At 42.2% G+C, this 27,019-nt stretch overlaps 1 protein-coding gene across 4 annotated transcripts in view; it reads left to right on the top strand.

The window, feature by feature from the left end:
• Positions 1 to 27,019, top strand: part of DSCAM (DS cell adhesion molecule) — a 730,792-nt gene that overhangs the window by 319,802 nt on the left and 383,971 nt on the right. For all 4 annotated transcript variants that reach the window (XM_077479889.1, XM_077479887.1, XM_077479888.1 and 1 more), the window contains exons 7-9: positions 15,318 to 15,614; positions 17,636 to 17,911; positions 23,474 to 23,752. In XM_077479889.1, the coding sequence (XP_077336015.1) occupies positions 15,318 to 15,614; positions 17,636 to 17,911; positions 23,474 to 23,752 (852 nt within the window). The remainder of the gene's footprint in view (positions 1 to 15,317; positions 15,615 to 17,635; positions 17,912 to 23,473; positions 23,753 to 27,019) is intronic.

The following is a 27,019-nucleotide window of genomic DNA, read 5'->3' as shown; positions in this document are numbered from 1 at the left end:
AGTTGTCAGACAAACCTGATTTCTTTTTATGAGGAGGTAAGTAAAACCTTTGACAGAGGGGTGGCGGTGGACGTGGTATACTTGGATTTTGCAAAAGCGTTTTGGCACAGTTCCCCACACACGGCTCATGTGTAAGATAAAGTCTACAGGCTTGGAAATATCAGTTTGTAAATGGATAGAAAACTGGCTAAAAGACAGAATTTAGAGAGTAGTGGTTAATTACTCTGAATGGTCTAAGGTTATCAGTGGTGTACCCCAAGGTTCAGTGCTGGGACCCTTTCTTTTTAACATCTTTATAAATGATATTGGGTCTGGGATTAAAAGTAACATTTCCATCTTTGCAGATGACACCAAGCTATGCGGTGGAATAACGTCCTTACAGGATGTCTCCAATTTACAAACCGACCTCAATGCTCTAATTGGGCAACTAAGTGGTAGATGAGGTTTAATGTTGATAAATGTAAAGTTATGCACCTGGGGGATAAGAATATGCATGCATCATACATACTAGAGGGGGTACACCTGGGGGAATCCGTAGTGGATAAGGATCTGGGGGTTTTGGTAGATCAGTCTCCAGAGAGAGAGATATCATTTTTCCCCTGTACAAATCATTAGCAGGATCTCATCTGGAACATGCATGTCAGTTGTGGGCACCAGTTCTCAAAAAGAATATCGGGGAACTGGAGAAAGTGCAGAGAAGGGCAACCAAACTGAAGGCATGGAGGAGCTCAGCTATGAGGAAAGATTAGAGTTATTCTCTCTTGAGAAGAGGAGATTAAGGGGGATATGATCAACAACATGTACAAATATATAAGGGGTCCATATAGTGAACTTGGTGTTGAGTTTTTCACTTTATGATCAACACAGAGGACAAGGGGGCACTCTTTATGCCTAACGGAAAAGAGGTTTCATCTCCAAATACAGAAAGGTTTCTTCACAGTGTAAGCTGTGAAAATGTGGAATAGACTCCCTCGGGAGCTGGTTCTGTCCAGCTCAGTGGATTGCTTTAATAAAGGCCTGGATTGTTTCCTAAATGCACACAATAAAATGGGTACTAACATTAATAGGTAAAGTTGATCCAGGAAAAATACAATTGCCTCTTGGGGGTCAGGAAGGTGTTTTTTCCCCTGCTATAGCAAATTGGATCATGCTTTGATGGGCTTTTTCACCTTCCTCTGGATCAACTGTGGGTATAGGATTGTGTATATGGGATTGTATGATATTATTTTTTATTTATTTATTTTTATGGTTGAACTAGATGGACTTGTGTCTTTTTCCAGCCTAACTATGTAACTATGCTATGGTTTAGGGCTTATGTAGATGGATGTTGTCTTTCTTCATTTAACATGTGTTTCTTTGAATGTAGCAGGCCCTATTAAGAGGTGTTGCACTGCAAACAAAATACCTTTTTATATATTTTGTGCCCAAACGAATGCAAAAGTAGCATTTTACAACAACACCTATGTACACAAGCCCAAAGGTTGAGGGTAGGCTGAGTTCAGCCGTGTTTAGATCATAATCCAAACCCATCCCAGCTTCCTGGTGAGCTTACCTATAGTTAAAGCGGAGTTCCACTTAAAGAAAAAAAATAAAAGTCAGCAGCTACAAATACTGCAGCTGCTCACTTTTAATAATCGGACACTTACCTGTCCAAGGGTCCAGCGATGCGGGGGAATGAAGCCCCGCTCATCTCCACCTCCTCTCTGTGGCGCTGACATTGCCACTGTGGTTGTCACTGTGGGAGCCCGGCTGTGGCTTCACAGCCGGGCACACACTTCTCATACGTGAGCCGCACAGGTCGCCGTGACTGGCCGGCAATCATCTGTGAACTGAGACGTGTCCAGGATGATTGCCGAGAGGGAGGGGGAAGAGGCGATCTCCCTATCGGTGCCGCGGTGCACCGAGAGGAAGTGGGAGCTGGAACCCTCTAAAAAGAGGGTATCCGCTCCCCTCCCCAAAAAATGACATGCCAAATGTGGCATGTCAGGGGGGCCACCTTCCCTTAAAGCGGAAGATGCATTTTTGGGTGAAACTCCGCTTTAAGAGTGAGGTATAGGGAATGAAATATGCTAAAGTTAAAGAGACCCTGTCCACAACAGTAGAGGTAGTATTTAGTTGTGCCTTATCAGCAGCCTCTCTCTCTTATGTCTCATCTGTTCCTGCACTGCAGCCTCTGTCTCTTCGACATTCAACACATTCAACACCAACTGACTATCCTTTGGTGATGTAGGAGCTCTCCAAACTTACTAAACAAAGTTCCAATTTACTGTCCTTCAGACCTTAGGAGGGCCAGGCTGTGATTAGTGGGAGGTAAAATGCTATCTTTGGTATTATGGAGGAATAGTGCCCCATCATTGGTATCAGTGGAAGAAATAGTTCCTCATTGTCGGTGTCCATGGAAGGAATAGTGCCCCATCATTGGTGTCAGAAGGGGAAATGGTGCCCCATTGTTGGTGTCAGTGGAAAGAACAGTGCCCCATCGTTGGTACCTGTTGAAGGAATAGTGCCCAATTGTTGGTATCAGTGGGAGGAATAGTGCCCCATCATTGGTTGAGTATATACTGTAACTATTATTTTCTGGGTGTAATGAATTGACTTTTTAGGCGTGGTATGAATATAACACAGGCAACAAAAGGTAGTCGAGTTAAAAATTTGTATGCAGAAATTTCCAGTGCTGCAACACCCACGCCAAAAACATTTCAGAAGATAAAATTGAATGTCAAATTGCTCTTCATATTCCTGAATAGGTCCAGAAGTGTTTTTCAAGACAAGATAGGTGCATCATCTGTGCTAAAAAGACATAAAAATAATCAGTGCTGTTTATTTCTGGGACTTCTCATCATGCTGCATACTCTCTACGCTGTTTATTCAGGAATTCCCCATTGCAGAGGACACAGTAATTACAAGATAACAGACCAGCTGATGCTGTGTTTCACCCTGCAATTACAATTCAGCTCTGTGCTGTTTAGGATTTCATCAGCATCTGAAAAGGACACAAGACGGTTTAGAGGAGGAAATCTAAGCTACTGTAACAATCTGGTTTCCTTCTACGATCAAAGTGAACCCATCCTTTGTTCTTTTTTTTGAATTAGGTGTCGCCTTGTAAATAAATTGTTGTAAGGGGTACCATCATCCCATAAAGGTTTGAATAGGGAAACAAAGGCTCAAAAGGTTGTACCTCCAGAGGGTACCTTTGAGCAAACAAGGAAAGGGAACTATTACGGTACCAGTAAATAGTAAGTCAAATTTGAAAAATATTAAAATACGAATAAATATTTATTAAAGAAGTTGGTAACAATAACACAAGTTTAAAGAAAACAATCACAGAGAAACCACATAATCGAAACACCGCATAGTAAATACATAGAGTTCAAAGATCACAATGTTGTCTAGTGCCCCTCCAGTAGGTCAGGGGCCATTGGATAGAGGGTTTCGCGACAAAAGAGCCGCTTTCTCAAGAGGCGTCACCCATAAAATCTATCAAAATATAACAATGATATATTAAAGAGAATCCATATACAAAATTAGATATAGCAAATATAACGTTGTCACTAAAGAACATTAGAAACATACAATACATGATAGTAACACTGGAGTATTATGAAAAATCAAATGACTCACCCACATAGAAAAGTAATCCCAAAAAGCAGAGAAGGCAATTGCTGAGGTGCCCTAACCGAATGGCACCCCCCTGGGGATGGACAAGGGAGGTAGAATAAAAACGGCGATGGCAAGGGTCGACTAAAAATAAAGTATACCAAAATCTAGGGTCAATTTAAGATCTGGTTAGCCACATTTAGGAAAAGAGGAGAGGAAAAAAGAAAAAGATGGGAAGAGAACAAATGAAAATGAATGAGAAAAGGAAAAAATAAAATTAGAGATTAGCCCAGACCCAGACAAATCCGTCCGATTAAGACCACCAGTGTAGTATAGATCAGGTGACTTGTGTGACTCAAACAGCGGTCTATATGGATAATTAAATACCCTGCAAGGTTTCAAAAGACAGCTCACAGCCGGGGAAAAAGTGAATCCTCAGAGACCGGGTATATACAGGTCTCAAAACAATTTCAAGATATCCAGACTGGATCTAGAGTAGAATTCATAAAGATAAAGTTGACCAAAAAATCTGGAAATAAAATGGAAATCTGGAAATAAAATGATATTGAAAAGAGCAGAATATGCAGATAAACTGTAATATGAACTGGCAATATAAACACAGCCCATTTGGTAGCAGTACATTGCCATTCTAAACCAGAAAGGATCGATTGGGTCAAGTAGAGAGAGTATTTAAGCCAAAATGTAGGTCATTATGGTGAGAAACGTACCTGTCATAGATATATAGGACAATCATTTCCCTGGATTGGGGAGAGCAATGAGGTAGGGTTTGCAGGAGTGGAGCAGGCCTAGTGCGAAAGCAGATTGGGCATTGGATGAGTGTAGGGAGAAACATGAGTCAGATGAGAAGTGCAGTTGTAAAGGGGTGTTTGTTTTGTTTTGGTAGTGGGGAGTGCAGGTGCAATGTTCAGGGTGGAGCTTTGTGCAGGAATGAGGCGAGAAATGGACCTATAGGCAAGGTGGTGGTAGTGAAAGCACATTGGTAAGAAAAGATGTAAAGTTGTGGTGGTGAAAGCAGGCATGGGTGAGCTTGTACAGATGCAGTTTTCTGAGGGAAGGGTGGCTTGTTTACAGGTGCTATTTTCAGGGGGGAGGAACCTGCAGGAGTGGTGGTGGTAGGGGCACTGGTATGGTGTTGAGAGCAGGAGGGTGGGATTGATGAGTTGGATCAAACAGTGAGAGCAGAGCGGGAAAGAGCGGTGGTGGTAGGGGTGCTGGTGTGGTGATAAGAGCAGGGGGATGGAATTGATGAGCTGGATCAAATGGTGAAAGCAGGGTGGGCAGGAGGGGTGGTAGTAGGTGTGATAATGGGATGGTGTTGATGAGGTAGATCAGATGGTTAGAGGATAGTCTGCAGGAGCAGTGGTGGTAGGGGTGCTGGTGAGAGCAATTGGATGGGGTTGATGATGTAGACCAGATAGTGAGAGGAGGGCCTGTAGGAGTGCTTGTGTGCTGTTGAGAGCAGGGGGATAAGATGATGAGAGGAAGCCCTGCAGAAATGGTGGTGGTAGGGGTTCTGGTGTGGGGGTGAGAGCAGAAGGATGGGGTGGTTGATGTGAATCGAGTGGTAAGGGAGATCTTCCAGGAGTGGTGGTGGTAGGGGTGCTGGTGTATTGGTGAGAGCAATTGGATGGAGTTGATGATGTGGATCAGATGGTGAAAGGAGAGCTTGCAGGAGCAGTAGTGGTAGGGTTGCTGTTATGGTGGTCAAAGCAGGGGTTTGGGGTTGATGAAGTGGATCGTATGGTGAGTGGAAGCTCTTTAGGAGCCATGGCTAGTAGTGGTGCTGTTGTGGTAAGGGCAGGGGGGTGAGGTTGTTGATGTGGATCAGTTGATGAGATGAGGGTCTGTGGGTGCGGTGGTGGTGATGGTGCTAAAGTGGTGAGATCAGGGGTATGGGGTTGATGTGGATCAGATGGTGAGATGAGGGTGGGCAGGAGTAGTGGTGGTAGGGGCATTGTGGTGGTGGTGAAAGCAAGAGTATGGAGATGATGAAGTGGATCATATGGCGAGAGGAAGCTCTTCAGAAGCCATGGTAGAAGGGATGCTGTTGTGGTGAGAGCAGGGGGGTGAGGATGATGATGTGGATCAGACGGTGAGATGAGGGCCTGTGGGTGTGGTGGGAGTACTGAAGTGGTGGTGAGAGCAGGGGGATGGGGTTGATGATGTGGATCATATATATGAGGCAAGTGGGCAGAAGTGGTTGGCAGGTTTAACGGTGTGAAGGTGAGAGAAAAGAAAAACGTATTGTGAGGTCATTATTTTAAGCCCCATTGACAAAGAGGAAGAAACAATAAATAAAAAGGCCACCTTCTAATTAGGGTTTGCAGCCGTTCCCAGCATGGCCTGCTTCTACAGACAGAGCCGTTTACCTGACCAGGCCGCGTTGCCCTGACAACCGTCTCCCGTGGCTCTGCAATCCTGAAAAGCATATTGATCATTTGTAATGATGTGAGGAAAGAGTGTGTGGGTTATCACAGGCTGTCAGCAGGAATCATTTGTGACACGCTCAGGCCCTGACAGAGGAAACAAATATCCGCCAACGCAAAATGCCCCTTATAGTAACACCAGAGTGGCCAATACATGTTGAGTGGGAGCATCTACATGCAAGTCCGGGTTTATGTCTTAGTCCCTTTTTTTACAGGTCAGTTTGCCAATTTTACAGACTGTGTACGTTTGCACCCGCACCTGAACGACTGTCAAATTAGAACCAGTGGTTGTGCCACTGCGTCCGAATAGACATGAAGGGGACTGCCTGCATGCAGATAAAAGGAACACCTGTGAATCCCGTGCAGGCAAACGCAGCCCTTCTCATGGATGTATGTGTAAGAGCCTCCATGCTAATGAGGCTTAAGGCCTTGTTTACACTTGCAGTTGAGCCACATTTTTATTTTCTGGTACAATAATTTTTATTGTTCCTCTGAAAAGTAACAGTACAGTGAGTCACCAACACAGGGGTTATACAATGACAAACAAGTCATACAGACAGGAGTGAAGTCTTGTGCAACATCCATTTACAGTAAGTAACATAGGATTTCCACTAGATGACCACGTGGTGGTGGCTGTGTGTTCACTCAAGTTACCTAAGCCAGGGCTCAGGGTTATACCGTAAGGAAACCTGAGAGGTGGACTGACGAGTCGGTCATGAGAGAAAGAAAGAGAACAGAAGGGGAAAAAAAGGGGGGGGGGGGGGGGTTAAGGGAGGTCTTGCAGGTTTGGGCCATAGCCACAAAAATTATAAAATGCCCAGGCCGGTTGGATACAGGGTGGGGAGAGCATATGACCACCAAGGAGCCCATACTATCAGAAGTTTAGTATGGGATTAATGTAAGATACTGGACATATTTTTGTTGTTCATCAAGGTGGTCAGGTTGCTCTTCACCTCTGCAAACGGCACCAAATGTGACTTCCAGGCCTTGGCAATGGCACGTTTAGCGATAATAAATAGGTAAGTTGCAAGCTTCTGTTGATATGGGAATAGGCGCTGAATTGGGCAATGCAATATTGCCAGTTTTGCATCCGAGCCACATTTTTATTTTTATATATTTTTAATAAAGGGTTACTTCACCTTTACCAAAAAACTGCCTATGTAGATAAGGGGTGTTTGTAGATCAAAACAAACTAGTCAACTCTGACTAAAGTTAAATAATGTCCTTGCACCACCCCTTATGTTGTCACAGACCTAGCATGCACCGGTCGGTGACATCACAAAGGGTTAGTGTCACCAGGTGGTCCCGCCCGTTACCTATATAAGAACTGTCAAATGGCAGGCAGCCTTTTCCGGGTTCGGCGGTGGCAGCGCCTTCATAATTGATGATGGATTTACATGTGGGGACATTGTTTTTTTTATTTCAATAAAGGAATTGTCAAAAACTGTGTGTGTTTTTTTTTCTGTTTGACATTTTTTGGTGCATGGGTGGGGGTACTATGCACCCCATACTCATTCACATAGGCGGGCATGCTCGGATAAGGTTAAGAATGCACTGTGCAGCATGTAGTGCATTGGAGCGCTCGGTGGGCAAACATCCTGCCAAGCGCCCTGCAAATTCGGTTGTTCACCGAACGAGTGAACAGGCTATGTTCGGGCTGAACTTTTGCTCGCCCCCAACTGTTCGCCCAACTCTACTCCCCAATACACTTACCTCCACCTTGTAGCGATGCAATGTTTATATCCCTCGCCAACAGCTGTAATTTTCTCTCCTTGTGACTTTCGGGTGCCCGGTTTCCAGCCTCCTGATTGGCTGGCGGGAGATGATGTGATCCTGCATATGCGCACAAGAGTCAGTTATTCCAATGCAGCTCACTTTACATATAATAGAAGGCTACAAGCAGGCCAGTAAGTATCCAATTACAGAAGATACATAGGGGTTATTTATGAAAGGCAAAACCACTTTTCATTGGGGTGCAACCTATATGCTAATGATGGTTTGCACTTGAATGGAAGGGGGTCTGCTGTGCTGGGGAAGAGGTTTATGGGAAGGCTGGAGGAGTATTTAAACTGGGTTTGAGGGGGGAGGGTGAACCAGACGTACATTGGGCAGACAGGTCAGTTAGGGGTCAGACATTAATGGAGGGTGGAATGGGGATAGATGGGGGGTGGGATATGGCAGGTGACAAGAAATTTCCCATGTTGCAAACAGCCATTGAAAACTATAGTGCAATTTGTACTACTAAAAATAATATGAAAAACACCAGAGCAAAATGTAATAATGCATTAAAGTGTTTGTACACCAATGCCAGAAGTCTGCCAAGCAAAATAGGTGAGTTGGAAGCTGTGGTGCATGAGGAGAGCTATGATGTAATCGGTATTTCTGAAACTTGGCTTCAATCCTCACATGACTGGGCTATTAATATTCCTGGCTATGCACTCTTTCGGAGAGAATGGGTAAAAAGGAAAGGTGGCGGAGTCTGTCTCTATGTGAGAAGTGATCTCAAAGCAAGTGTGAAAGAGGACCTGGTGGATGGAGAGTGTGATGAGTCCGAAGCATTATGGGTGGAACTGCATTTAGATGGGTGTAGTTCAAAGTTAATCGTTGGAGTTTGTTATAGACCACCCAATGTGAATGAGGAGGTGGAGACTCAGCTCCTTGCACAGATGGAAAGGGCTGCAAGGGCTGGGACAGTGATAATAATGGGGGATTTTAACTACCCAGAAATTGACTGGAGTAATGGCACTGCTGGGACAGTTAAAGGGCAAAAAATGATAAACCTATTACAGGACAATTTTATGGTCCAGTTTATTGAGGCCCCAACTAGGAATGAAGCTCTGTTGGACCTGGTAATCTCAAACCATGCGGAGCTTATTACTAATGTCCAGATAAAGGAACACCTGGGTAGCAGTGATCATAACATGATTTCCTTTGATGCTAGCGCTAAACAAGAAATACATACGGGTAAGATAAAAACACTTAACTTCAAGAGAGCTAATTTTCCGAGGATGAGGGCTACTCTCCAGGACTTAGACTGGGAGAGAATATTCGCTTCAATGGGCACAGAACAGAAATGGGAATTCTTCAAAAAGACTGTTTGTGACCTCACTGCAAAGTATATTCCCATGGGCAATAAGTTTAAAAGGCTAAAAACAAAACCTATGTGGCTCACGGCCAAAGTTAAAAAAGCTATAAACTGTAAGAGAAGAGCTTTTAAAAAATATAAAAATGAAGGATCACTAGTGTCATTTAAATGTTACAAAGAAATTAACAGAATATGTAAAAAGGAAATCAAGGATGCAAAAATTCAAAACTAACGACAGATTGCAAAAGATAGTAGGACAAACCCCAAAAAATTCTTCAAATATATTAATAGTAAAAAGGTCAAGTCTGAGCATGTAGGCCCTTTACAAAACAATCTAGAGTTGGTGACTGGGGACAAAGAGAAGGCTAATTTATTAAACACTTTCTTCAGCTCTGTGTACACAAAAGAGCATGGGGGAGCGCATGTCCATAATGGGGGTGATAGTGACACAGCCCCAAATGATCCACAATGGCTCAAAAGTGATATGGTCCAGAAATACTTAGACAGAATAAAGGTGGATAAAGCACCTGGCCCTGATGGCATCCACCCACGGATCCTAAAAGAATTGAGCTCTGTAATTTCAGAGCCATTGTATCTAATTTTTAGGGACTCATTAATGACGGGAATAGTCCCACTGGATTGGCGCAGGGCGAACGTGGTGCCTATATTTAAAAAGGGATCAAAGTCTTTACCAAGTAACTATAGACCTGTTAGCTTAACTTCTATAGCTGGGAAGATACTGGAGCGTTTAATAAAAGACCACATCGACGAGTTCTTGCTGAACAAAAACACTTTAAGCAACAGACAACATGGATTCATGAAAGACAGAAGTTGTCAGACAAATCTGATTTCTTTTTATGAGGAGGTAAGTAAAACCTTGGACAGAGGGGTGGCGGTGGACGTGGTATACTTGGATTTTGCAAAAGCATTCAATACAGTTCCCCACACACGGCTCATGTGTAAGGTAAAGTCTACAGGTTTGGAAATATCAGTTTGTAAATGGATAGAAAATTGGCTAGAAGACAGAATTCAGAGAGTAGTGGTTAATGACTCTTACTCTGAATGGTCTAAGGTTATCAGTGGTGTACCCCAAGGTTCAGTGCTGGGACCCTTACTTTTTAACATCTTTATAAATGATATTGGGTCTGGGATCAAAAGTAATATTTCTGTCTTTGCAGATGACACCAAGATATGCAGTGGAATAACGTCTTTACAGGATGTCTCCAATTTACAAGCCGACCTCAATGCTCTGTCTAATTGGGCGACTATGTGGCAGATGAGGTTTAATGTTGATAAATGTAAAGTTATGCACTTGGGGCCTAAGAATATGCATGCATCATACATGCTAGGGGGAGTACAACTGGGGGAATCCATAGTGGAGAAGGATCTGGGGGTTTTGGTAGACCATAAGCTCAATAACAACATGCAATGCCAAGCTGCTGTTTGCAAAGCGAGCAAAGTCCTTTCTTGTATTAGGAGAGGTATGGACTCCAGAGAGAGAGATATAATTTTGCCCCTGTTCAAATCATTAGTAAGACCTCACCTGGAATATGCCGTTCAGTTTTGGGCACCAGTTCTCAAAAAGGATATCGGGGAACTGGAGAAAGTGCAGAGAAGGGCAACCAAACTGATAAGAGGCATGGAGGAACTCAGCTATGAGGAGAGATTAGAGGAACTAAATTTATTCACTCTTGAGAAGAGGAGATTAAGGGGGGATATGATCAACATGTTCAAATACATTAGGGGTCCATATAGTGAACTTGGTGTTGAGTTGTTCTCTGTACGGTCAACCCAGAGGACACGGGGGCACTCTTTACGTCTAGAGGAAAAGAGATTTCATCTTCAAGTACGGAAAGGTTTCTTCACAGTTAGAGCTGTGAAAATGTGGAATAGACTCCCGCCAGAGGTGGTTCTGGCCAGTTCAGTAGACTGCTTTAAGAAAGGCTTGGATACTTTCCTGATGGTACATAATATAACTAGGTACTAACATAGGTAAAGTTGATCCAGGGAAAATCCGATCGCCTATTGGGGGATCAGGAAGGAATTTTTTTCCCCTGCTGTAGCAAATTGGAGCATGCTCTGCTGGGTTTTTTTTTCGCCTTCCTCTGGATCAATTGTGGGCATAAAATTGGGTATCTGGATTGTACGATTATTTTTTATTTTATTTATTTGTTTTTAAGGTTGAACTGGATGGACTTGTGTCTTTTTTCAGCCTGACTAACTATGTAACTATGTAACTATGTAACTTTGCACTACAAGTGCACACTAAAAGTGAAAATGCACTTGAAATTGCACCGGAAACGCACTTGGAAGTGCAGTCACTGTCAATCTAAGGCCGCGTACACACGGGCGGATTGTCTGCCCAACTAAGTCCGTCAGACAATCCGACAGACAGTCCGTCCTACTTTCGAATGAACGGACCACACACGATGAACAGACAGTCCGCCGAAAGCTTGCGCGATGACGTGTACAGCACGTACGACGGGACTAGAAATACGACGTCCAATACACTGCAATGCAACCTTCGTCCGTGTAAATCCTTTCTGAGCATGCGCCATACTTAGTCCGTCCAACTAGCCTACTCACGAGCGGACTGTCCGCTGAAACCAAGTTTGGACGGACAATATTACGGAAATTCCGAAAGACTTAGTCCGCCAGACTGTCCGCCGAAAAAGTCAGCTGAAGCCCACACACGAGCGGATTGTCCTCTGAAACACGTTTCAGCGGACTAAGTTGGCCAGACAGTCCGCCCGTGTGTACGTGGCCTAAGGAGTAGATCTGAAACGAAGGAAAGCTCTGATGATTTTATTATCCAATCATGTGCAAGCTAAAATGCTGTTTTTTATTTTCCTTGCATGTCCCCCTCGGATCTACAGCAACTGCACTTCCAAGTGCAATTTCAAGTGCACTTGTGCACTTGTAGTGTAAAGTGGATTTGCCTTTAGTAAATAACCCCCATAGTATATCTCTTCTGCATTAAAGACCTGCCTGCTCGTTCTTTTTTCAATATTAGGTTTAGTTCCCCTTTAATGTTACAATGTTGCAGCTCTGGCACATTTTTGTGATGCCTCTGAGATAACTTGAAATTCCCCTTTAAGTGACCGATGCATATGATAAAAATCCATTAATAATGAATAAAAAAAAAAAGCTTTAATATTAATTGTCCTAGCACCAAGGACAACCTGTAAAGCTTTTTGCTTTACAAGGCTGATAAGTGCACTTGATCGAAGGTCACGCTTTGGTTGTGTTATAAAAATGTGGATTTTCTACCATGTAAATGTCAACTTGACCTGACAGCAACCCCGAAAGAGTGCTGTTTATCTACATGCATGATCTTGATATAAGATGCACCAATATATCCTTAGTGCTGCTTTAGGAACTTATCTTAATGCTTATAAATGAATTTCCATTGGATAGAATATTTGTGGTTCTATCACTAAGCATTTTTTTTCTTCCTTTCCTTCCCTCCATACAGGTAACCTTCTCATAATGGAAAGACCATGTAAATGTAATTCTCTGATGCGTAGGTGTGGGGGTTGGTGTCAGTAGGGTGGAGGGCGGTGTCAGTAGAGCAGGGGGCGTGTTTTTTTATTTTTTTATTATTTTTTATAATATTATTTTTATTTTAAAAATGTTAAGAGCCCTACTGGGGGGCTTTAGTGAAATATCAGGGGTCTAAATAGACCCCTGATGTCTCATTTTGAGACAGAGAAAGGGACTGAGGACAGAGATTCCCCAGTCCCTTTCTCTGCAGCCTCAGCTGCACTGGACAGTAAGTCAATGGGAAGTTCTCTGTCCTGAGGCTTCCTGTTAATTCACATACACAGTTTACTATGCTTCAGTTATGAATGAACAGTCAGTGATCGATACCGATCACTCACTGTGTCCATTCAGAAAAAAAAGAAGGGACTAGTCAATTACATATTTACCGACCCCTTCCCCCGCTCTCCATTCTGAAGTATCCCCCAGTGTGCCCACAGCAGCCAGTGGGAGAGGAGGGAAGCTTGTAGCACTGCAGTGAGGCCTGAGCAGCAGGGGAAACCTAAGCTGTATGGGGTGTATAGGTTGTGCCACGCCTATGCTCCTATGGCTGGCGATTAAAGTGTAACTATAAACAGAACTCTTTTTTTTTTTTTCATTTTTAGTAAGGGAGGGTTATACAGTAACTAGACGTGTGCACTGACAAAAAATGAGTTTGTTTTCGTTTCATTCGTTATTTTTGCTTTTTTCGGAAATTTGGAATCTCGAAAATTCGGAAATTTCGGAAATCCTAAAATCTGGATTTTCAAATTCCGGATTTTCTAATTACGAATTTTCAAAATCCGAATTTTCAAATTCCAAATTTCCGAATTTTCTAAATCCGACTTTTCAAATTCCGCATTTTCAAATGTTGAATTTTTGGATTTTCGGGATTCGGAAATTCAGAAATTTGAAAATCTGAAAAAAAGAAAATCAGTAAAATTTGAAATAATAACTAATTAATTAATTAATTAATTAATTAATAATAACTATTAAATTATAGGTATTGGAATTTCTTTTCAAATGTGGCTGTTTGTGAAATACAAATTTATCTTAAGTTACGAATTATCCAAAATTACGAATTCCACATCTAAACAAATGGAATGGAACAAATTAATAATAAATAATAATAATAAAAAGGTTTTATTATTATTGTTATTTATTATTATTAGATCGTTACATTCCATTAATTTAGATACGGCATTTGTTATTTCAGATAATTCGTTCAAATACATTCACTAACAGCCAAATTTGAAAGGAAATTCCAATACCTATAATTTAATATTTATTATTAGTTATTATTTCCGATTTTTGGATTTTCGAACCTCTGAAATTCGGAAATATTGAATTTTCAAAAATTTGTAAATTCTAAATTTCAGAAATTCGTAAATTCAGAAATTCAAAAATTTTGAAATTCAGAAATTCAACATTTAGGAAATGCAAAATTTCGGAAATTCAGAAATTCAACATTTTGGAATTTGAAAAATTCGGAAATAAATACATTTATCAAAATTCATTAAAAAACGAATTCGGAACTAAACGAATTACACATGTGTAAAGACCCGTACACACGATCTAACTTTTTGACAACAAACATCCAAATTAGCTGTTTTGGAGCAACATCCGACCGTGTGTACGCTCCATCGGATGAACTTTTTCGGTTTTCATCGGACTTTTGTTGGCTGTGCGAACGGACAAACTTTTCGACAACATAAGTCCGATGGAGCAAAGCCCGATCGTGTGTACACAAAACCAATGGACTTTTGTACAAGGTACAAACACACATGCTCAGAACCAATGCAAAAGATCAGAAAACAATACAGAAGTTGACCAAAGGTGGTGCTGGAGTAATTGAACGTCCTCTTTTGAAGTGTCGTCAGTACATTTAAACGTCACTACGTTCGTGTTTGTTGCCTAAAAAGTCCGACCGTGTGTATGCAATACAAACTTACGGCCAACGCCCTTTGTACAAAAGTCCACAGGAAAGTTTGTACAAAGTCTGATCGTGTGTATGAGGCTTAACAGTAGTAACTCCTGTCAGCTTTGCCATCTGTGTCCCATTTGGGAGATTTTCCCTTACCTCCTGTCCCATAGCCAAAACAGGAAGTAAAAGAAATCCCTCCAAAGTGAGGAAATCCCAATGTGTCACCGGGGGGGGGGGGGGTTACCAGAACTAGTGTCCTCATTGGAAGATTTCCCCGCTGCTCGTGTGCTGATGTCAACCCAAACGTTGGGATTATTTCTTTTACTTTCACTTTCGATAACAGTAAACAGGACAAATAGAGAGGATGAATTCCCTAACGGGGGCACAGGCAGCAATAAAGACTGACAGTTCGAACCTTGCTGCTGCGGAAGTGCATGTAGACAGAATGCAACATGTGGGATGCAACAATTAATGAAAAAGAAACAAAAATGGCAGTTGCTTGTGATGTGTACCATCCATTTAATATTTTTACCATTTTAATACCATGCAGTGTTAATCTCTGTTTAACTTTGCTGTATTTTAGGTCCTGTTTTGTCATCATTTTATAATTGCAATTTTGCAAAGATTGTTATACATGTATTATACAGGAGGTTTCATTTTTATATTTGCCTAGTACTTTCCTCTTAGAATCAGATTTTGTAATATTTTCCAGTGCTTGAAATGTAAACTTTCTTGTCCTCCTCAGATGGAACACCAAAAATTAACTCTGCGTTCAGCGAGAAGGTGGTGAGCCCCGGAGAGCCCGTGTCCCTCATGTGTAATGTGAAAGGCACGCCTCTACCCACCATCACCTGGACCCTGGACGACGAGCCCATCGTCAAGAACGGCAACCATCGCATCAGCCAGATCATCACCTCCGACGGCAACGTTGTCAGTTATCTAAACATCACCAGCACCCAGGTGCGGGACGGGGGAGTCTACCGCTGCACTGCCAATAATTCCGCGGGAGTCGTCCTGTACCAGGCTCGCATAAACGTAAGAGGTGCTTGTCAAATGAGCTCTTTAAAAAATAAAAAATTCAAAAACATAGTATTACACATACATACATCATAATGTCATATGCAAAGGCTTCTGAAACCCTGTGTGGGGTTCCTCCATTTCCAACACTTTATCTCATTTCTTCATGAATGGGGTTTTGCTAGTATGTTCCTGGCAGTTGTGGCAAAAAACAAAAAACAAAAAAAACAGTCACCAGACATAGTTTAGTAGAGAGCATTTGTGAAATTACCATAAATTCTGTAGTGATATGGCACGTTTCTACCGCTATCCCTTTTTGGACAGCTTGGTCTCCACGTTGGACAAAAACCAATATATAAATAAAGTGAAATAAAATAGGAATTTGTATATTTTCATTACATTTATTTATCCCATACAGTTTTCAGAATAAAACATTATTTGTGATAGCAGTGAATTTGTGAGCCTTTGATGATCTTGTAACAGACCTTAGATGACAGTTACCGGAACTGACTGTTTTCAGCAGATGGTTTGTGTTGATGGGTTCATCAAAGACCCGCTGGCTCTCAGAAGCAAGGCTTGATTAGCTGGATATAAAAACCTTTTCTAGTTTCTGTTTCTTTCTAGGGGATAAGTAATCCAACAAACGTCTGTACACACCTTATTTCTCCCCTTTCCATGGCATACGCATTAATGCTGGACCAAGCCGATCATTCGTCTTTATGCAGCAGATGGTCAAGAGTTTTGCTCATCGGTGGTAAGATCATTCCTGGACAAGCTGCCTTCCTCTCACATCTTGGAGATGCTTTCCTGGGATTGGTTCTCCAGCTATACATCATGGTATTCATAAGTGGAGTCATAAGTGGACATTTTCCTGAGGTTTAGATGGCATCTGCCAGTAGGGTTTTGGTTTTCCACCTTCTGGATCAACAGTATCAGTAGTAGAATAGCAATAGGTAACAGTAGTCAGCTCATTCCTGGACAAGCTACCGACCTCTCAAGTCTTGGAGATGCTTTCCTGTGACTGTTTCTGCAGCTATACATCATGGTATTCATAAGTGGACATTTTCTTGAGGATGAAATGGCAGCTGCCAGTGGGGTTTTGGTTTTCCTTCTTTTGGATCAACAGCATCATTTATAGGATAGCATTAGGCAATGATATTTAGATCATTCCCGGACAAGCTGCCAACCTCTCAAGTCTTGGAGATGCTTTCATGGGAATGGCTCTCCGGCTCTATATCATCGTATTCATCAGTGGAGTCACATATTGACATCTTCCTGAGGATGAAATGGAAGCTGCCAGTAAGGTTTTGGGTTTTTGCTAGGCTTCTTCTGGATCAACCGTATCAGTAATAGAATAGTATTAGGTAACGCTGGTCAGATCATTCCTTTACAAGCTGCCATCCTCTCATGTCTTGGAGATGCTTTCATGGGAATGGTTCTCCAGCTGTGCGCCATGGTATTTGTAAGTGGAGTCATAGTGGACATCTTCCTGAGGATGAAATGAAAGCTGCCAATGGGGTCTTTATTTGCCGTCTTCTGGATAAACAAAACCAGTAATAGAATAGTATTAGGTTGAGTTTGATAGACTTTGGTCCTTTTCTTTTTTTTTGGTCCTATGTTATTTTCTAACAAAAGTTTTGGTTGCTGTGCTATAATCTACAAAACAAGCTGTTGTAGCTTTATATTTCGTAGAGTTACATTTTTTTTTTGTTTTCACTCTGCATGATCAGAGTTTTCTTTGTAGTTTGTATTTCTTTGTGGTTACGAAATATTGGATATAGCTAGGGTTGTTTAGCAGAATTTAGGTAAGAATTGTCCCTGGGGCATAATATGGAGTGTTAATATCTTCTAGCAGAGAGTCTTTTGTAATTGTATGAAAAAAAGTAACTTTAAAGTTCAGTTTCTATCCCTTTTTAGATGGAGGCCACCAGCCACACTTTTGACAACACAAATTTTTACATCCCTCCACCATATATCATCCACCTCTTCATTAGGTATTCATTCCTGCCTTCTAGAATCATATAGTGCTTTCTAATGTTCTTCCAGGTCCAGCAAGCATTCGACCAATGAAAAACATTACAGCAATAGCAGGGCGGGACACATACATCCACTGCCGTGTGATTGGCTATCCATATTACTCCATAAAGTGGTACAAGAATTCCAACCTCATCCCATTTAATCACCGCCAAGTGGCATTTGAGAACAACGGAACGCTAAAGCTGACCGACGTACAAAAGGATGTAGATGAAGGGGAGTATACATGTAATGTCCTTGTCCAACCGCAGTTGTCCACAAGCCAGAGTGTCTACGTTACAGTGAAAGGTGGGTTTTATTCATCATAATAAGTCAAATGTTTCACCAGCAAATGGAAAGTAAGAGTTATAGAAATTCTCGTCTTTTGGTGTCATGAATAGTCTGTATCACATTCTAGATCACGATCAGTGTTGCTGAATGTACAAACAATGGAAACGAATACAACCCTGTTCTAAAGAAACTTTTCTAATCAAAAGCTGCACCACTCTCATTTAGAACACTTGCAGATGTAAAAATAATTAATCAAAGCACTATAAATTACCATATTGGTAAGCCAAGGGAAACAAAACATTAACCCTTTGCAGAAAAAATAATTAAAAAGAGTACACCTGGCCTCCAAATACAAAACTGGTAAGTACTTCTTGTCATAAGACTTCATGATGGTTCTATGTTTTTAACCCCAGTTTCTATGTTTGCTCCCTCAAAGGCCATGACAGCCTAACGCTCTATCTTCATCTTTCACCCTATACCAACCATACTTTCCAATGTTTTGTTGGAGAACCTTTGGTTCCTTTGGTTCCTTTGGCCCTTTTACCATAAGAAGACCTATTTCTTTCTTGCCTCTTTACTCCCTGAACCAGGGGTCTCCAAACTTTCTAAACTAAGGGCCAGTTTATTGTCCTTCAGATTTTAGGGGGGCCAGACGGTGGGGTCAATGGGAGGAATAGTGCCCCATTGTTGGTGCCAGTAGGAATAATAAAGCTCTATCATTGGTATCAGTGGGAGAAACTATGCCCCATCGTTGGTGTCAGTGGTTGGAATATTATCTTGTATTGAGAGGAACACTGCCTGAGAGCTGGATAAAGGCAAGCAAAGGGCCCCCGGGCCACAGTTTGGAGACCACTGCCCTAAACGGTTCTCCATTGAATCCATATTTCTGCTCCCTTGCACTGACAACAAACATACCTGAGATAACTGTATGTACACCCGTAAGAAGTGGCTCTGTAGGGCCTGTATCCATGCTAAAAAACCACAGTGCTGGAGGCACATTGAGTCACTGGGGCACAAAGAACTGATTTGCATAGTTCTATGCTCCGTCCTACATGAGGAATAAATCCCTTGTTTTTCAGCTCTGTGATAGATTGAGGATATGTAAATACCTTCTGTTTTAAGAAGCCAATGCTGAACATTTGTGATAAGAAATGTTTTTGTTATAGGAGATTCGGCAAGCAATTACTCCTGGTCAGAGCAGAAACTGATTGCAGATGCTTAATTAAAAGATTTGCTCTGAGAGATGCAATCATAAACATATTTCTTCAGGGACCTCTGCTTAATGTACTGCTATCTATTTTTAAAAGGGTGATAACCAGTTGGGCATATTCAGGCTGGCACAGCACGTACATGGCGTCACTGATCTCGAACTGGAGACATATCCCAGCACGCTACATGTCTGGACTGTTCAGAAACATCAAAAGCAGAACGTGCTTAAAGGACAAGTTCACCTTTAAGTAAAAGGCCCACCTCCATGGCCCCATAAACTATCCTAAGCTGAACCCTCACCCAGGTGCTTCCATTGCCACAGAATGTAAATGGCGTCACTGGTCTCTGACTCTTGACATAACTGACCTAACCCAACATTCTACAACTGTTCAGAAACAAAAAAGACAAGACATGCTTAAAGGGCAAGTTCACCTTTTAACCATTTGACCTCTAGAAGAATTACCCCCCATGACCAGGCCATTTTTTGAGATACGGCACTGTGTTACTTTAACTGACAATTGCACGGTTGTGTGACTGTACCCAAATATAATGTATGTCTTATTTTTCCCCACAAGTAGGTATTTGATAACCTCCTGCGCTACAAAAACAAGATTTTTTACCTTCTGCTATAAAACACATAAAATAAAAGAATTGAAAAAAAAATTAATTTCTTCATCAATTTAGCCCACTATGTATTCTGCTACATGTGTTTGGTAAAAAATAAAAATCACAATAAGCGTATATTGATTGGTTTGCGCAAAAGTTATAGCGTCTTCAAACTATGGGATATTTTTATTCTATTTTTTATTTACTAGTAATGGCAGCAATCAGCGACTTATAGCGGGACTGCGATATTGTGGCGGACAAATTAGACACTAACTGACACTTCTGACACTTTTTGGGGACTAGTGACACTAATACAGTGATTAGTACTAAAATATATGCACTGTCACTGTACTAATGACACTGGCTGGGTGATCAAAGGGTTAACTGTGTGCCTAGCTAAAGTTTGCTTACTGTGGGGGGGGGGGGGGGGGGTGCTTGTACTAGGGGAAGGCATGGATCTGCCTTGTTTACCATTCTCCCTCTGTACCAAAGGATCGGCAGGTGCAGGTGGACATCGGGTCTGTGTGCACGCCCCAGACACGGAAGCGCAGCCATGTTACCTTGCCACCTTATATCTAAGTTATACAGTCGGCAAGCAAGCCCACCTCTATGGCCCCATAAACTATCCTTAGCTGAACCCCCACCCAAGTGCTTACTATTTTCTTCCTTTGCCACAACACGTAAATGGCACCACTGGTTTTTGACTCTTAAACTGTAGACCTAACCCAGCATGCTACAAGTCTGGTCTCTTTAGAAACATAAAATACAAGATGTGCTTAAAGGACAAGTTCACCTTTAAGTAAAAAGCCCACCTCTATGGTCCACTATTCTGAGCTGAACCCCCAGCCAACTTCCCACTTATTTCTTCTACTGCTGGCATCTACCCACGTTGTTTACATATAGTCCGGCAAAATCTATTGTTATGCTGTCAGTGTCTGTGTAGTAACCCATAGACCCAACGGCATGTTCCCTACTAATGAAGCAATGTCTTATTCAAGTATATAGGGCATTGCTGCAAAGGTGTGGGCAGCGCTACAATCATTTTTGCTGACCAGAATGAAAAAAAGGAGGCTTCCAGGGGAGGCAGCAGCATCTAATACCCTTCCACTAAGGCCAAATACAAGGTTGTACCGATGAGCAAATTTCCAGCCCATCGTGGTAGCATTAAGTGTCTCTATGTCCCTATTCACACCTGAGCGCTTCCTAGCTCAAAGTTTTTCAAAACACTCAACAAGCCAAATCCCATGCTTTTAAATTGTTCCTGTTCACATTTGAGCATTCAGATGCCTGTAGCTCAACACCTGAAGCCAAAAAAGATACATGCCCCACTTTTGAAGTAGAATGGGACATTTCTGGCCCCATTGACTTCAACACACAAGCACACAAAAAAAAAAAAAAAAAAAAAAAATCTATGGGGCAAACAATGAGCAATTAGGGTTGCCACCTTTTCATCAAGTCAAACCCGAACATTTTAACCAATTCTGCCCCGGAAAACGTATTACCTGACAATTGCACAGTCGCGCAACGTTGCACCCAAACAAAACTGATGTCCTTTTTTTCCCACAAATAGCTTTCTTTTAGGGGTATTTGATCACCTGTGCAGTTTTTATTTTTTGCACTATAAACAAAAGCACCACAGCCCCCTTACATCGGATATGATACCAGAGCCCCCCTTACATCAGATATGACACCAGAGCCCCCCCTTACATCAGATATGACACCAGAGCCCCCCTTACATCAGATATAACACCAAAGCCCCCCCTTACATCAGATATGACACCAGAGTCGCCCCTTATATCTGATATGACACCAGAGCCCACTTACATCAGATATGACATCAGAGCCCCCCTTACATCAGATATGACACTAGAGCCCCCTCTTACATCAGATATGACACCAGAGCCCCCTCTTACATCAGATATGACACCAGAGGCCAGTAAAAGGTGCTGTGAGCTCCGAGCACTTAGCCTTTCATTCCATAGAGACAGTCCCGACCCCTTCCTCCCACCCCCTGCTGGTGACATAATTTCCTCTTCCGGTTCAAGCTGGACAGCATGGCTTCCTAGTTTTCCTGAACGCACAGCTATTCAGCACAACATCACGCCAGAACCTTTCCCAGCTACCCGGATAATGCGAGGAGCCCGTGGGATGCAGTAGAACTGCCAGGACTACATACTTTATGATGAGCATGACTCCCACTTATATCTTGTAAGTGGTTTTAATCTTGTGCAATAAATGATACTGTTTTAATACTACACTTAAGAGAGGTGACCCCCCCCTTGCTTCTTCCAACAAAAAAAAAATTATCCCCTCTAGACCATAGGTTTAAAACCATCCAGTTGCAAGTTGCAAGACTGGTGCTTAGAACTCTTGGGCCTGCATTAAAGCGGAGGTCCACCCTAAAGTGGACCTTCCACTCATTGGAATCCTCCCCCCCTCTGGCGCCACAATTGGCACCTTTCAGGGGGGAGCGGGGTGCAGGTACCTGTACAGTACAGGTATCTGCACCCACTTCCGGCGTAGATTCTGCAGAAGGTATGCCCCTTTCCGCAGAATCCACGCCCTTTTCCGAAAGTCCCCCGCTGCCTGCTGGGAAACACACAGATCCCAGAGACAGCGGGGACCATCCTTATTGCGCAGCGAGACTTGCGCATGCGCAGTAGGGAACCGGGAAATGAAGCCGAAAGGCTCCACTTCCTGATTCCCATACCTAAGATGGCGGCGGCAGCACCCGAGAGATCGGCTTTGGGTGCCGACATCGCGGGCACGCTGGACAGGTAAGTGTCACTATTTTAAAAGTCAGCAGCTGCAGTATTTGTAGCTGCTGGCTTTAAAAAAAAAACAAAAAAACGGCAGACTCCCGCTTTAAAAACTACCTGTGCCCCAATGACCTTGCCAAAAACAACCAAAATTTTTAAATACATTTTAAACCCACTCTAAAGTAGTAACGCATGATTACAATAATAATAAACCTTAATAAACAATGTGCATCACATAAATGGTGAAATAACAATCACATGATAGATGTGTGCATAAAAAAATGGGTAAAGTGCAAATGTAAAATCTTGAAAATGATGAGAATCCACGTGTACGAATCCCAAACCAGCTCACAGACAAGAGTGAGAGTTCCCATATCAAATGGTAATTCTGTCCACATGATAAGAGAATAAAAGCACAGAAATCATCCAAATAGGGGGCCACTACTCAGGGTACCACTGACTCTGCTGCCTCCTCAGTCCTTCACTGGTTATCCAAAGGCAGCACCTCAGAGAAATAATGGGTAAGGGAAAGGACAAAGGACCATAGAGTAGTATGCTAAAGCCACATGATTTATTAAAAGCCTGATATACTCACAAAGGTTACAGAGTAACACTGGCAAAATACACCACACCAGAGATTAACAGCGTGTGTACAACATCCTATGCCACTGGCTTCACCCTATGCGAGTTTCGTCTGATGCAATGGATGCCTTCAGAGGAGGGTCTTCAGACATCCATTCCACCAGATGAAACAAAAGTGCACAATTTTTTCTGTGCTTATATTAGGATTTCAATCGCCCTGGTAGCCTGGTAGCAAGATTGCCCCCCTCCAGTCCCCACTGGTCCTGTTGTGGTTTCAGACACATAAATGCCATCTTTTTTTTTCTATTATGTGGTCTTTGTATCCAACAGGAAATACTTTTTCAAATACAGGAAATACATAAAGCTATTTTCTTTATGGTGGCTCTGTTGAACCTGATCTTTCTTCTTTTTTTTTTTTTTGCAGTTCCGCCATTCATTCAGCCATTCGAGTCCCAAAGATTTTCTATTGGACAGAGAGTGTTCATCCCGTGTGTTGTGGTCTCTGGAGATCTTCCCATCACAATCACCTGGCAAAAGGACGGCAGGCCGATTCCGGCCAATCTCGGGGTGACCATCGACAACATTGATTTCACCAGCTCTCTGCGGATCTCTAATCTGTCTCTGATGCACAATGGAAATTATACCTGCATCGCTCGGAACGATGCTGCAGCTGTAGAACACCAAAGTCAGTTAATTGTTAGAGGTAAGTACAGGCACAAAACATCTGTACCAAAAGCGGAACTTACACCTACTTGGCAAGGTCTACCTATTTAGTGGGGCTCTCTCCCCCTTGCTAAAATGAAGCATTAAACTTCAGAACAAACGTTTGATAATAAGTTAGATAATTACTTTTCCCCCGGGTTATGCCCAGGTGAGGGTGATGTCATCCTCCTTCTGGTGAGATCTGGGGAATATAGAATGGCCCAAATCCTACAAGAAGATGAATCTACACTGTGCTTGCAGTGTGTTATCATGAGATTTGGAGTACTCTACAATTGTCTGGATCTCAATCTCATTGGAAAAGATGGTGGCATCACCCATTGCATTATGGAAGCTGGGGAAAAGGTACATACATCTTCTAACTTTTTCCCCCTACAGGTTTTTTTTGTGTATAATCAGGTTTTTATTACATTTTTGCAATACATAGAGAGAAAAAAAGTAGAGAAATGCAAAATATTATAATCTTGCATGTGAGGTTATGCACTACCTCTCGTTTCCAATCAAGTAATGAAGGACAAACAGCCTGTTTACAAAAGCATGGAAAGAGAGATTTTGCTGCTTCAAGCTAGTAGGGGGGGGTAACACTTTTCTTATAGAATTTAATAGACGAGGGGGTATTCTGAAAGAGGAATTGTAAGGGGGTGCTGACCATTGGTCTAAGGGTCATTTTGTTTTAATCCACAGAGTATTTTCCTCCCAAAAGGCCTTAATCTTAAAGTAGTAAAACCAAAGATGTAGGCACACCCCCCTCTGATTACAGCCCTGCCAACAACGAGAATCAGCAGCTGGAAATACCTATGCCAAAAGGGAGGGGGTTTTATACTATCTAGTGAGGAACTTCTAGGAAGACTCTTTGAGTACGAGTGCTAATGAGGCTAATGAGGCTACATGTGTCAATCGAAGTATTATCTGGATTTGAGAGGGAGTGAATTCCAGGCCCAAGTTTTCTTCCCATTCTCTAATATTGGGATAGACGCCAAGTTAATATAGCTTTTTAGCAGGCAAACTAAATAAGCAGGCCTTGCTTTGAGTTCAAGGTCTGCCTTAGAGGGTATGTCCAACCAAAACTTTTTTTTACTTTTGAATTCAAAAAGTTAAAGTGGATGTAAACCCAATGTCATCCTTTCTAAACTACTGTCATGGGGGTTATCTCCTACATGTATCTTTACTTGTCAAATGTCTCCCCTCTGTCTGCTATGAGACCCGAAAAACTGCATATTCTGTGGGTGGGTCTGTTGTCTGGAGCTCTGTGGGTGGAGTCGTGATGTCAGTAGACTCCCCGCCCACCTCTACACTCCCCTTGTCAATATGCATTTTCTCCTGTGTATTTCTTACACTGAACTTCTGCTATCTCTAACATCCAGTGAAAGGACAGGAAAGTAACCACCTGACTTCAGCATGCCCAATCATGCTGAGATAGGGAACATCCAATTCTGGCACAGCAGCAGAAGAAAGGAGTAGGAGGGAATTATAATGCATGTCTCCTAGGCTATACTAGATATGCAAATCACCTGTCACTCACAGCAAGGGGGAGGATTTGACAAAGTTTTTCTCTTGTTGGTCAAGATTTATCTGACTGAACAATAAAAGAGGATTGCTCAGAGATGGATTAACTCTTTGTGGCAAAATGATAGGAAATCGTATACTCTACTCCACTTTAAGCCCTCTGGTACAGTGGTTTTACATGACAGGAAGTGAGTGTACTATCTGTAGTACTGTAATGTGTCCAACATGGACTTTTTTTTTTTATAAATATTTTTTTTTATTATTTATTACAGGTAGTTATATAGTGCCATCAATTTATGCAGTGCTTTACACATATAGTATATATTGTAAACTCACACCAGTCCCTGCCTTCAAGGAGCTAACAATCTAAAGTCCCTATTTCACACACTAGGGCCAATTACCCACCAGCATGTCTTTGGAGTGTTGGAGGAAAACCCAAAAAACCTGGAGGAAGCCCCCGCAGGCACAGGGAGAACATGCAAACTCTGCGCAGGTAGTGCCGTGGTTGGAATTCGGACCAATGACCCTAGTAGGGGGAAGGCTAGAGTCCCTGTCACTTGAACCAGTAGAAATGAAGTGCTTGATTCAAATTATCAGTAGATCAGTCAGATTATGGCAAGGTGCAATGGCTCTATTGAGGCTCAAGCAGGGGGCCCAGATTTGGGGATTTACAGGTGTAAAGCCAAATGAACAGTCTGAAAGTCCAAAAACATTGGTTCACAAACCTAAATACAGAACATCCGGTGCATTTTGGGGGCTCAAAGACCTCTAACTTTTCCACGGCTTAAAGTGCAATGGGTAATTATGAGGACTCAAGACTGGTGCACATCACCAGGAACTAATTATTTGCTGTGTAGAGATACTGTGTAGCCAGACTTTTGCTGATCCACTGAATCTGGCTACACCCTGTGATCTCCATGCAGCAAATAATTAGCTTCTGAGGATCTGTTCTATCCTTGATTCCCTTTAATTATCCATTATATTTTAAAGCCCTAAAAATGGGGAGGACTTTAAGCCCCTGATACACATTGTATATAATCTATATTGTCCTTTTGAACCAATATTAATATTAAATGTTTGTGGACTCTCAGTCTGTTCATTTGGCACTGTATTTGGACTTCGTACATGTGATTTTATTTTTTATTTTATCACAGTGTCCTTTCAGATTTTCCTTAATTTCCTGCCTGATGAAATCATCACTGGGACAGGAAATAGGGGTGATTTCCAACAGAGCCTCAGATAGCAGTAAAATCCAACAGCGGTTTTTAATCTTTGCCCACTCTAAACTATCTACATCTAAACTTGGCTTACTAGGCTGTTAGCAAGGGGATCTCTCCATCATTGGAATGGTCCTAACAGGTCAAGCATTGGGGTTTCATCCAAACTACTTCTGTCACCACCGTAAGCATTTGTAATAGTCTATTGACAATGTTGCTTGAGGTGATGTATAATTGTCCAGGATGGAGGCGCCCTCTAGTGGATTTTCATTAGCAGTAAATGGAGAACTTGCTTTTTCTCAGTGACAACAGTAATGGCGTGTACACACGACTGGATTTTTCGACAGCAAAGGTTCAACAGAACGAATCCGTCTGACAATTCGATCGTGTGTGGGCTCCATCGAACCTTTGATGTCCAAAAATCTGATGGACTTTAGAAATAGAACATGTTTCAAATTTTTTCGCCGGAACTCCGCCGGACCCAGTTCCTATAGAGAAATCCGCTCGTGTGTGTGCTAGTCCGACGG

This window comes from Lithobates pipiens, unplaced genomic scaffold (assembly GCF_037356315.1).
Source record: "Lithobates pipiens isolate NorthernLeopardFrog02 unplaced genomic scaffold, aLitPip1_a1.2 Scaffold_16, whole genome shotgun sequence".
Taxonomy (NCBI): Eukaryota; Metazoa; Chordata; class Amphibia; order Anura; family Ranidae; genus Lithobates; species Lithobates pipiens.
The sequence above is the reverse complement of the archived record's forward strand: the minus strand, read 5'-3'. Positions and strand labels throughout refer to the sequence as shown.